At 38.5% G+C, this 13,510-nt stretch overlaps 2 gene segments (V, D, J or C); both read left to right on the forward strand.

Moving 5' to 3' along the window:
- Positions 1-417: 417 nt before the first annotated feature.
- On the forward strand, positions 418-2,125 carry LOC120468073 (Ig kappa chain V-III region PC 3741/TEPC 111-like). The segment is given in 2 exon segments: positions 418-611; positions 703-2,125. Coding segments are annotated over 2 exon segments (375 nt in total).
- Positions 2,126-3,223: 1,098 nt separating this feature from the next.
- LOC120483646 (putative non-functional immunoglobulin kappa variable 6D-41) lies at positions 3,224-5,833 on the forward strand. The segment is given in 3 exon segments: positions 3,224-3,290; positions 3,399-3,863; positions 5,580-5,833. Coding segments are annotated over 2 exon segments (375 nt in total).
- Positions 5,834-13,510: the final 7,677 nt, after the last annotated feature.

Raw genomic sequence — 13,510 nt, forward strand, 5'->3', positions numbered from 1 at the left:
AATTATTATGAACATTTCAGATCCACATTGTTTAATAAAGTCTCATATGAACTGATTATAAGACCTGATGAACTTCATGTGGAAAATGTGGGGAAAAAATAGACAAATATTTCCCAGATCAACATTGATTACAAAGACCATAATGGACTATTTTTGGATTACTCTAAATATAGTAAAACTTATTTATTTAGTTCTTGATTTCTCGTTGTTATCATGCTTTTAAAGGTGTAGCCGATGACTGTACTCATAAAGAGAGATTTCTGCGTTTGACAAATATGTTTAAAATGATCTACATTCATGATTCCCAAAAACAAAATTATTTCACAATTAATAAATAAATAACAAATGGTTGAATAACATTATTTTGAGAGTAAAATCTTCTATCAAGAGTGTGTATGAGTGTGTTGTCAGCACAAGCTGTTGTAAATCCTGCCCACTTCTTTGCATTGTCAGCACATGCTTCAGTGCTCTGAGAGTGTTTATAGTGCTGTGAGTTTAACACTTCATGACTGAGAGCAGAACACACACACTCTTCATCATCACACAAGACTAAACTACAACTATGAACAACATCGGCATCTTCATCTGGACCATTGCACTGTTTATTCAAGGTTTGTGTAATATCGTTTTTACAACAATTATTAGTTCTCTTAAAATGTCAAATATTCATAATTTTCATTTTTGTTGTGTGTTTTCTTCCAGAGTGTAGAGGACAGATCACTGTAACTCAGAGTCCATCAATATCAGCAGTTCAACCAGGAGAACAAGTCAGAATAAACTGTAAAACCAGCAGTAATGTGTATAATAATGATTTCTTACACTGGTACTCACAGAAACCTGGAGAAGCTCCTAAACTCCTGATATATAGAGCGAATGAACTCCAGTCAGGATTTCCATCTAGATTCAGTGGCAGTGGATCTGGCAGTGATTTTACTCTGAGCATCAGTGGAGTCCAGACTGAAGATACAGGAGATTATTACTGTCAGAGTGCACACTATATCAGTGGTAAATGGGTGTTCACACAGTGATAAAGAGTCGTACAAAAACCTCTGTCAGTCAGACGTCACAGTGACTGCACTGATACAGCTGAGAGAAACTGCAGCTGCTGATGGAGGATCACACACTACACAATATCAATGTTTAGCAAACTTTATAAAGACTTTAAAGGTAAATGTAATATAATATTTTCTTTATACTAAAATACATTAACCCAGTTCATTGTTCATTGACTATTACTGCCATTAATGTGTATCCCTCTCGAATGCAGGACCGACATGCAAATTTTAGACAGATCTTTCATACGAATTACAATTTACAATAATATAGCATGAATATTGATCAACGTTAACATATACATAAGTTAAATAAATGGTGAAATAAATAATAAACAACAATTCTGGAAGAAAACAAATCACAATAATTAAAGTACTAATCGTCAAAAGGTGTAAAAACTCTATTACATGATACATTTCAGTAGCCTGGCTCCGCTCAATTTCATTTTCCTTCAGTACTGCGTCTGGCACTGCTGTGTATCCTTAGGTTTCCAGAAATCAATTTTTTGTAGGACCAATCAGCGAATAGAGGGAGTGGCTGAGAACGATGACGTTGATGTAAGCGAGTCAGTTTGAGTTCAGTAATGGCGGCGGAGAAAGACGTGAGAAAAGCTATTCGGTCCGTTGTTGGAAAAGAAACTGCAGAATATACAGAATTTAAAGCCGGATTGTTGTCGTCTCTCCTCTTGTTGCACAACTGAGGACCAAGTGAAGGAGGCAGAAAGTTTGGAAGTTTGTGCTGGGCAGCTCGTGCACGATGACCGTGACATTTTGGACGGACGGTTTAGTCTGGTGGTCCCGAGTCCCGCTGCTAAACTATTGTTGAAGATCCGCTCAGGAGTCATGTCAGTCGCTCATATTCCCAACTGTACATTTACTGACTCTTGTGATGAATACAACATTTTGAGCCCCTTTGTGCACTCGTGCAGGAGGTTGGTGTGTCACCCAGACAGCAAGCCAACATTGAATAAACATTGTTGAATGGAAATAGGAATCACTTTACTAACTACAGACCCATTTCTCTCCTTCCCCAGTTTTCAAAAATCCTTGAAAAGGTTTTTGATAAAAGGCTAGAAATTTTTACAGATAAGCATAAGCTAATTAATGATGGATAATATGGCCCACCAGATCTACTTCGATGGTCATAATTGACGCCACAGAAGAAATATCAAAGGCTATAGCAAATAAAAAACATGCAATAGGAATTTTTATAGATCTCAAAAAAGCTTTCGATACCATTAATCATGATATATTACTTAAGAAATTAGAACGATATGGAATACGGGGGGTTGCTGGTGAAATGGGTGAAAAGTTATTTGAGCGACAGAGTGCAGTTTGTCCAAATGGGTGAGTTCTCTTCTGGATGTCTTGACATTGCTTGTGGTGTCCCACAGGGGTCAGTATTGGGCCCCAAATTATTTAATTTATATATTGATGAAATTTTCAATGTTTCTCAATTGGTTAAATGTGTATTGTTGTTCGCTGATGATACAAATATTTTTTTTATAGTAACGATAGTTTGGAGCGACTGATTAGTGTTATAAACAAAGAACTAAGTAAATTTAAAAAATGGATGGAAAGTAACAAATTATCCTTAAACCTCGATAAATCCAAAGTGATGTTTTTTTGGGAAGTATCAAGCTGAGTCGCAGAAACTGGTTGAGATAGATGGAGTACACATTGAAAATGTTCAGGAAATAAAGTTTTTAGGTGTTACGATGGACAACAAGCTAAGTTGGAATGCCCACATCAGACATATAACCACCAAAGTCTCCAAAAGCCTTGCCATAATAAGTAGAGTTAAGCACATCCTTGATTATAATGCACTACTTACTTACCAATGCAAATAAATATAATCTCCTATTTAACTTAAAGACAAATTTTTTGCATTGTGATTTTATTTTCTGTTTTAGGTGCTTTTACTCAGATGGGGATGCAGATGGGGACAGGCGCCGTCACCCAATTCACATGTGCCAGACCGGGCAGAAGGGAAGTCTGGACGATTGTGTAACTCTAGTGTATATGAGTGTGTTGTCAGCACAAGCTGTTGTAAATCCTGCCCACTTCTTTGCATTGTCAGCACATGCTTCAGTGCTCTGAGAGTGTTTATAGTGCTGTGAGTTTAACACTTCATGACTGAGAGCAGAACACACACACTCTTCATCATCACACAAGACTAAACTACAACTATGAACAACATCTGCATCTTCATCTGGACCATTGCACTGTTTGCTCAAGGTTGTTACTTTTTAATATAAATATAATATGCCATTGTTGTTTGTATCATTTTAATATACAAATATAAGGTGATTAACAAACTGACTGACTTTCTTTTCTCTTCTTCAGAATCCAGAGGAGTGACTCTGACTCAACCTGAAGTTAAAACTGTCCAACTGAGTCAAACGGCAACAATAGAGTGTCATATAGATGTAGGAATATACGGCAACTACTTACACTGGTATCAGCAGAAACCTGGAGAAGCTCCTAAACTCCTCATTTATTATATAAGCAGCCGTTATACTGGAACTCCATCTAGATTCAGTGGCAGTGGAACAGCAAATACTGGACGAGATTTTACTCTGAGCATCAGTGGAGTCCAGACTGAAGATACAGGAGATTATTACTGTCAGAGTTATCACTATATCAACAGTCAGTATGTGTTCACACAGTGATAAAGAGTCGTACAAAAACCTCTGTCAGTCAGACGTCACAGTGACTGCACTGATACAGCTGAGAGAAACTGCAGCTGCTGATGGAGGATCACACACTACACAATATCAATGTCTAGCAAACTTTATTATGACTTTAAAGGTAAATGTAAAATATACGATTTTCTCTATGCTAAAATGGTCACGGTTCATGGATCCGTGTGTTCGTTTTGTGTATTTTGTGTGTTTGTAGGTGTTGGGTCTGTGTGTGTGTGTGTGTGTGTGTGAGAGAGAGAAAGAGAGACTATTTATTGAAAGTGTTTGTTGACTTTTTTGGACTTCTTTATCTGGCGTTGGCTCCCATTTGAAACAGTTCGGCTCAAGTCCAGCAAATTCAGGGTCATGATTGAGACAAGCTGTTTTGTTGTTGAGGTTTTGTTCAAACCAACCATCGAATATACCCTCTCAGCATCAGCATTAGGATGCAGAAGCACTAAAACCAAGGCTGCGATCTTTGATAGCCTCCCAAATGGGTTCAAGCATCGTCTCCTCCTCAGGAGTCACTCAGGACCTTTTCTGAACAGAACAAGAGATCCAGCAAAATTCAGATCAATTTGAGCCAATATCCCTCTTGCTTCGACAGCTCTTTGTGTATGGTTCTCAGGTGCGATCTCTTCAAGCATCTGTACTATTGCAGGAAACCTGTCCATAACATTGCAACATGCTATGTGCCTACAGGCCCAACGTGTGTCACTTGCTGCTGGAGTTCCCTTGTGCACCATCAAACATCTCCCGCTGCACTTCCAGCCATTTGTTATGTCCATAAGACTTAGACATGAATACATGCAGTCGTTCCAATAATGAGCAGAAGTTTCCTGCATCTGCCATACTTTTTACAGCGTCTACTATAACTAAGTTCAAGCAGTGTGCACTACTGTGGCATGTTTGGCTTCTTCTTTAATTTCAGCTTGAACACCTGCATGTCCCCGCACATCACTGCTACGCCATCGTAGCCCTGGCCTACAAGGTTTTTCTTGTGCTCCAGCCCATGGTACTCAAGGAAGAAGATAATCTCGTCACTTCAGGCGGCAGCATCCTGGTGTTCTGCCCCTTCAAACTCTAGAAAGCTTCCATGAACCACACTGTTGTGGAAAACATTTTAATATAGTATTGATTTTCAGCCTCCTGCTTCTTCTTTTGCTCATCCATTAGTCCAAACATTGAAGTGTTTTTATCCATAGTTTTCTTGTTTTCTGTCCATACGAACATTGCCTTTACATGGCCTTCAGATCTGGCCTGAGAACAGAAACCACTGTCTTTCATTGTAGGCTTTTTCCAGTTACGATAACCCTCGAATGAGGTGAAAACTGTCCTTGGAGCATCGGGGAGGAAAAATGGCCACCAGCAAAACAGTAACGGCATCTTTCGAGTGCGAGTAATCTAACCAGGGATGAGATTTGAACCAGTCGCTTCTGCTGGAGGGTCTTAGGGAAACTGTTGCCCATTCGCTGCACTGGCACCTCACGCCCGGACTTGGATACGTCTAGAAGAAGGAGGAGAGGAAAGGTTCACATCGAAACTAATTAAACAATATTACTCGTAAAAACATAATCAATTAGGAACTGTCATTGATTAGTTTTAACCAGAGGTGTCAAGTAACGAAGTACAAAAACATTGTTACTAGGGATGCAAATTATCGATTAATTCATTAACCTTATCGATCGATTAACGATTAACTGACAAGCGGCTATTTTCCTGAGATTGTACATTTCTCACTGTATCAATAGTGTCTTAACATAAAAAGCGAAATATTGCTGTTACGTTCCCCAGCCCGCTGTGTGTTTCTACACATCTGAGTTTCTCTTGCTCTTAATTATAGATGAGCTACACCTGAGCAGCAGCCGCATACTCGAGCTACAATCGCTTTCCGGACCCACACCTGAGGGCACACAGAGCCTGAGAACGAGAGCCTGAGTCGATGCACTGCCGTGCTGTCTGTCGTAGGAGCTTTTGCAGTCCACCCCGGGAATCAGAAGCGCTCCGCCTTTGTAACTAATCTGTCTGTGTTTCGTGAAGCTATCCGGTACTTGTTGACCGACCTACTAAATAAACATACCCCTATTTTTGACACGAGCTGGCCTGTGTGCGTCTCTCCTCTATGTTCAGGGTGGTGTCCGTCCGCCCGTAACATATTGGAACGCAACAATTGCTTATACTGAATAAAAATGCATGTTATATTGCTCAAATGATGTTTTATTGTAACAGTTGGGATATGGTACAGAATGGCATTTATGTAGTTTAACAAAATAAATTATGCATAGAAAATTTAAATACATAAATATTCGTGCACTGGCTCACCTCTTGCAAAATTTAGCAAAATAAAGTAAATGTTAATAAAAATCCTTATGGGTAGGCTTAGCATTAATATATTAAGTCTATATATAATAATCTGTCTGGTAAACTACTTGTATAAAAAAATGTAAACATTAGCAGCAGCTCTTATAATCCCCCTTGGTGTGAGAAAGGTCACAGTAAGATTACCAGACCTGGAAATGTCAAATATAAAACTGAAGGGATGTCCATTTTCACAAATTCCCACGATTGATCGTCATTTAAATTAACAATCAATAATGCGTCTGCTGCAGTGGGTGGCGTACGGCCAAAAGCTGGACAGGGTCTCTGCTACTGCTCAAAACGCTATGTTCCTCACCAAATTAAAGAGAATGGTTTTTAATCTAAATAAACGGCTAGTAGGATTGTAAAATGTTTCAATATTATAGATAATTAAATTAAATTAATTTAATAATCAAATATAACGACTCATAGAACGTGTCACCAACGCCGCCTCAGACGCGTGCTTGTCAGAATGTGTTGTGGACGCGCACTGAAAACAGCAACCAAACACAATGAATTCACAACCAATTAATAAAATAGTGTTCTGATGTTATCTAAGATAACAGTCACAAATTAATCATTGTTATTATTAGTAGTGCATTTCTGCTTGAGCAGCGCGGGCTGAATGAATAACCGATGAGCACTTTCGTTATTTAAATCAAAGAAACACAACCGACATGAGATTAGTCAGATATATACCAAATGAACATAATTTTACAAATAATATCTTCACAAAATGACGTGAATTCACAAGTGAACTTGAACCACGTTATGTGACATTCAGAATGACTGAATGTTGTGCACACGCTCTTTCTGGAACAACGAGACAGGGCAACTAAACCCAAATTATTCACCACGTTTTATTACAATATTGTTCTCTTTATAATGTTATGTAATATGACACTCCCAATAGTAATTATTAGTCGTGCATTGCCGTTTGAGCCAAAGATCACGCTTCAATTCTTCACAAAATTCATCCATTATGCGTCACGACACACAGGGGACAGAAGATCCAATCTGCAGATGTTTATTATAAAGGGCAATCCAAAATCATAGTCTTCCAGTCAAAATCCAAATAATCAAACCAAACATGAAAACCAAACACAAACCAACTAGGAAACAGACCAAAGAAGTAGTGCCATCTAACAACGAATCCGTACACATACTAACACAGACAGGGAATAAATACACAGATCTAACAAGACTAACAATGAACAGCTGGGAACAATGATGACGGGAAACAGCTGAGTGCAATGAACTGATGAGTGACAGTGACAGACAGAATGCTGGGAAATGAAGTCAATAGTGAAGGACACCTTAAACACGAAGACCTCTAGTGACAAACAAGGGAACACAACCAGACACTGTATGAGATAAATCAGATATAGTAAGGCATAACGTTACACATAATAAACTATTACAACTTACATTTGCATTAAACAAAAGGCTGCGAATACACACGCAAACGTAGTCATGATGAAGTCCCAAACATAACTCCGGCGCGCTCGCTTACATGTTTCGCGGTTGAGCAGCAGGCACACGCATAGACCTGGTTAATCGATGATAGATAAGTTTGATCGATTAATGTTTTATCGACAATTAATCGATAATAATCGATTAATCGTTGACATCCCTATTTGTTAACTTACTTAAGTAGACATTTTGGGTATCTATACTTTACTGGAGTAATTCTTTTTCAGCCGACTCCTTACATTTCTACTCGATTATCTGTTCTTTCTACTCCATACATTTTAAAAATAGTCTAGTTACTCCTATTTAATTTCAGCTTGTTTTCATTCCGCCTTGTCATCCTTCAATTATAAAAATAAATAAAAAATCAGAGCAAAAACATGCAATTATTAATTTGAGCAATAGATCTAAAATACATTCTACACAAAATATAAAAACTCATCTCCCATCTCATCACACTTTCACACTGACAACTTTCCCTAATTATTAAACCTCTACATGCATTCGGTTTGCTCTACCATTTATTAGTAGTGATTTACAGTTTGTTAACTATACTATATACCTGAGCATTCAGTATTGTGCAATGTGCCTGTCTTTTATGAAAAAAGACGCCGACCACGTTACATCTAAAGTGGCGTAGGTCGTAACGCACTAATCGCGCAAATCAGCTTTAGATGCGCTCGGACCCGAGTTCGAATCCGCCTTTTGCCGAAGTCTCTTCTCCCTTTTCCCAACACATATGAGATGTAAAATGTATAACCTAACATAGGTCTCCAGCGTGTTATTTTGCCAACGAACTAAAATCGCATGGCTGTTTGCGTTTATAAAACAGCACAAGACTTTAAGAATAGGCATCAGTGCTGGGTGATTTAAAGAAAAGTGTGCACTTTGCTCACGCGATCAGGACGGTCATCTGGTGTTTTCTCCTAAATACAAGCTCACGGGTTTATTTCTTGGAAGTGAAGAAATAAGGACAAAAGTAGGCCTGCACGATAAATCGTTATAAAATCGCGATCTCGATTCACCCTGTTCACGATTTATTTTTTAAATGACTTCGATTTAAAAATAAAAAAAATCGGCCTTTATTTTGAAGCGTGTATAGCCTACTACAGTGTGTGTGAGTCCAGACAAAGAAACACTCAGAATGGGGATAAAAAAAGAAGGCTGTCTATGAAGTAAATGCGTCTTATTAGTGGAAAGTGTGGTGCGCGAGCACTAGAAACGCACGAGCTGGTCGAGCACATCACTTTAAACAGACATCAGTGGAAAGTTTGTAGTTCTCTAACGTAGACTCGCTGTATTCTGGACATCACAGTATTCCGGACACTAGACCGTTTTCTGCAAATTCTTTAAATAAGCACTTAACGGTCATTGCATCTATACCCAGATAGCAAACTGACATTGAATCAACGTGGAAACATGACATCGAAACAACGTTGATCTGACATTGTTTTGCTCATCGAATTAACGTTGAACCAACGTCAGACGCATCATTCTTTCAAAACTAGCGGAAAATCAACTTGAAATCAACGTTGTTTCAACGTTATGAAAGCAAACCAATTTTCGATTTTCATTTAGCTTTGAAGAATGCCGCGTCTAACGTTGGTTCAACGTTAATTCGATGAGCAAATCAACGTTGTTTCGATTTCATGAGAGACGTCGTTTCCACGTTGATTCAATGTCAGTTTGCTGTCTGGGATATATATATCCACGTCATCTGTGCCTCGTCCTCTTTCGCTTGCGACCAACCCAGCTTATAGTTGTTGAGATGTATGCGTTATATATTAGAAATGACTCTTTCTACCTGTCCGAAACACAGTGAGTAGAAATTTACACCGTCCAGAACGCCGTGAGTCTACGTACATTATTACTGGGCGTTTGCAGGTCAAGAAGTTCAATAAACGCAAACATGCAAGAATACTGAATTAAATGACTTTCACGTCTTGCGCTTGTATGGACAAATTTACACAAAATTATGTAAAAATAAAGTCGTTTAGAGTAAACAAAGTTTATTAGTTAACAAAGTCGGTTATATCTCAAGTGAATGTAAGTTAGCCATGTTCAAATGGGGTCCATGCGTTCGGACTTAAAGTCCCCGTGAAATCAAAATTGAACCTATTTACTTTGTTAGCGCATATTACTAGTCTTGTGGTGAACAATTAATCCGTGCAAGTGAATATATATTTAAAAAATGTTTTACCTTAGTAATCTTTAATCAAAATCTGAAAAGTTACTTCCGGTCTGGAACGGTTTCTTTTTCTGATGACGTAGGTTTCACAGTTTGGGTGGGGAAACGCGTAACCACTCCCCTCAAACCGTTAGTTTGCTATGAGCGAGAGATGGAGAGGAGGAGCGCTAGAGTAAAACCCTGCCCTCTGTTCAATATTCCGTTTCACTTGGAAATACGTCACAGCACTGGAGAAAAATCGTTTGCAACTTCCGGTTCACGGGGACTTTAAAGGGGCAGGAGTTTAATAAAACTGCTGCTGTGTTTTCATATTAATCAAAGGACAAATAAATTACTCACTGCTTTACACTAAATAGTCTGCCCTTTTAAACTTTACAAAAATATCCATCTATATTTAATTTATACAGTAATGAATTTGCAATTTTTTCACATTTGATTACTTTATTCCAATGTATACCGATCTACTATAAAAACACTGTTTATTTAATTTGCAGCTTTTCTTTGTTCTATTTTTGTATTTATTTGTCCTACTTGTAATTCCATTATTTATTCTTATTTTGTTTTAAAAAACATTTAAAAATCACAAATGCAGTGACAATTCAGGGATTGGTTATTGAAGTCCTTGAAATCCAAAAAAGTAGTGCTTGAAAAGTCCTTGAAAGTCCTGGAATTTCATTTTACAGAATCTGTACGAACCCTGATTACACTTATGAGAAAAAAATCGTGAAAAAATCGTGATATCAATTCTAAGCTAAAAAAAAATCGTGATTCATATTTTTCCCAGAATCGTGCAGGCCTAGACAAAAGTATTTTAATTTTCGTATTATAGTGTAATGTAGACTAAAATATACTTTTGAAATATTCATTTTTATTTATATAGTACATTTATAGGCTATATGGATTTTACGTCATAGGAATAAATATATAAATCATTATTAAATTATTATAATACTTGTTTAGGATCCTAAAACACCATTGATAATGTAATGCAGACTGAGACTCTCATAACTAAAAAGATGTTTGAGCCCTCTTTATTGTCCTGGCACAAATCAATGCGTTTTCTTTGTTCAATGGGCAGTTCATGGGTTAAAGCTCTTAATTTTGATCTCTCAGAGAGCACGAGATTGATGCATTTAACATTAAAATGTACAAAATTTTCTTGCGGGGGAGCATGCCCCCGTGTTTATGGGGTGCAATATAACATGTATTCGTGGTTTTTCGTTTTTAAAAAGTCCTACTTTTCATAAACTTCATCTTTATTGTCAGCCGCGCTCTCCTCTGTCCTCGAACGAGCGGTTCACTTCCTGATTCTATGAAAACACTCTCTCAGAAACACGCAGTGGGCTCAGATTGGTTAGCTTAGCCCGGTGTGTTGTGATTGGCTAATCTGTCGCTCACGTTGTCCGGAAAGTTAACACCCATTACCTTTACGGGTGAAACGTGCACGTCATGAGCTCCGGTCCAGATGTAAATATGCGTCGAACTGCAGTTTGAGGCAGAATCAGACCAAGAAAGCGGCGATGAAGAGAGTCAAACAGAACCTCACCACACACACGGCTCTTAATAAACGTTTCTGAATGATAATTTGCTACATTTTTTTTTAAACTTTATACATGTTTGTTTTACACAATAGCATCTGACTGGCAACATTAGCAACTGACTGGCTACTAATGTTATACTCAAACAGCGTCGGCAAGTTTACGTTCTTGATCAAATCGAAAATAACGTCATAAAACATATATACATGAAAAAATACGTTTAAAACATTAGTACTTATACAAAATTTATGTTTGTACGCGTTTGTCGTAGACACAAAATAGCATAACTAATAGCCTAGTGGCAATAAAGACAGCGCTAAAAAAATAAAACACAAGGCTACGTCTGGAATTATACATGCAAATACATTTAAAATGATGAAGTCTTCGCCGACTTACAGGTTGTGGCCCAACAACTGCTGCCTCTGGTTTTAAAGTCGGAACTGCTTCATGTTTTAGTAACAGTTTCTTGTTAAATCCGGTGTTGAACTCGTGGAGATTCTGGAAGCTGTCTTCCGTAAATGTGCAGCACAGAGAGCGAAATTCCGATCGTCATTTTCAGGAACATAATCAAACATAAATTGTATCCATGGTTGACGAAGTACAGCTTCCGTGGGAAGCTCGAAGACAGAAGACCTGACAGCTGCGTGAACAACACACTCGACGAGCTGGAGCTGCTGAAATATGCGCATGCCCTTTTCTGCATATTCTGAGGGAGGGGTTGATGCAAATGTGTGGGTTAGTGACGTCTATAACCCAGCTGTAGTCCCAATCCAGTCGTTTTTGTAGGCAATTATACTTCCTGATATTAAAAGACGATATCTCTGCTTACACTGAACTTTCAGCGCTGCAACTTTGCGAATACTGTTCATGCACCAACAGCAACATTATTTAAACACTATTTAAAATGAAAAAAGTGAAATCGCAGTCAAACCCCCCTTTAAGGGTCCACCCAACATAGTTTTACAAATTCCTATAGGAAAGAACAACCATTTATGAACTTTACTCCAGCATAGTTCAACAAAGTTAATTTTAAGACAGTAAAACTGTAAATGCCATATTAAAATGTCCTTGGACAAAATATACATTTGGCCTGCTTAAAAGGGGGCCTACAAGACATTGTGCCCAGGGGTCTCTGAACTTCTAATCTGGCCCTGACTCCACATGAAGACTCAGAAACTGAGACAGAGTACAGGCTGCACCTCGCTGACACGTCCTACACATGCCTGAACACCAACACCCAGAGACAGTGATGAAGAGGACATCACCAGGAGGATCAGGAGACATCGGGAACATCATCACTATCACCATCATCAGGAGACGGGGAACACCAGGGAAGACATGGAGACAGATGTTTCACCAAGACCTGAAGAATGTCAGTGCCCATGGGAAGATGTGGAGAACTTGGCCACGGATCGAACACGTTGGAGGACACTGGTTGATGATGATGATGATGATGATGATGAGTTTATCCACAGCTGTGGGATATTTTTATCTAGAGTGTTGCATAATTCAATGTTAAATGCATTTATGTAATAAGTTCACTGATATGTGGGAATGACCAGAGAGGAACAGTAAATCAGTAAAACTATAAAAACTATATTAAAGGGGGGGGGGGGGGGGATGTTGACTGCTTTTTTTCTTTGCATGATTGTGTTTATGGGGTGCAATATAACATGTATTCATGGTTTTTCGTTTTTAAAAAGTCTTGTTTTTCATAAACTTCACCTTTATTGTCAGCCGCGCTCTCCTCTGTCCTCGAACGAGCGGTTCACTTCCTGAGTCTATGAAAACACTTCCTCAGAAACACGCAGTGGGCTCAGATTGGTTAGCTTAGCCCGGTGTGTTGTGATTGGCTAATCTGTCGCTCACGTTGTCCGGAAAGTTAACGCCCATTACCTTTACGGGCGAAACGTGCACGTCATGAGCTCCGGTCCAGATGTAAATATGCGTCGAACTGCAGTATCGGTTTGAGGCAGAATCAGACCGAGAAAGCGGCGATGAAGAGAGTCAAGCAGAACCTCACCACACACGGCTCTTAATAAACGTTTCTGAATGATAATTTGCTACATTTTTTTTAAACTTTATACATGTTTGTTTTACACAATAGCATCTGACTGCCAACAATAGCAACTGACTGGCTACTAATGTTATACTCAAACAGCGTCGGCAAGTTTACGTTCTTGATCAAATCGAAAATAACGTCATAAAACATATAACGTT

The sequence above is a fragment of the Pimephales promelas genome, chromosome 25 (genome assembly GCF_988280905.1).
Source record: "Pimephales promelas chromosome 25, fPimPro1.hap1.1, whole genome shotgun sequence".
In the NCBI taxonomy this organism is placed as follows: domain Eukaryota; kingdom Metazoa; phylum Chordata; class Actinopteri; order Cypriniformes; family Leuciscidae; genus Pimephales; species Pimephales promelas.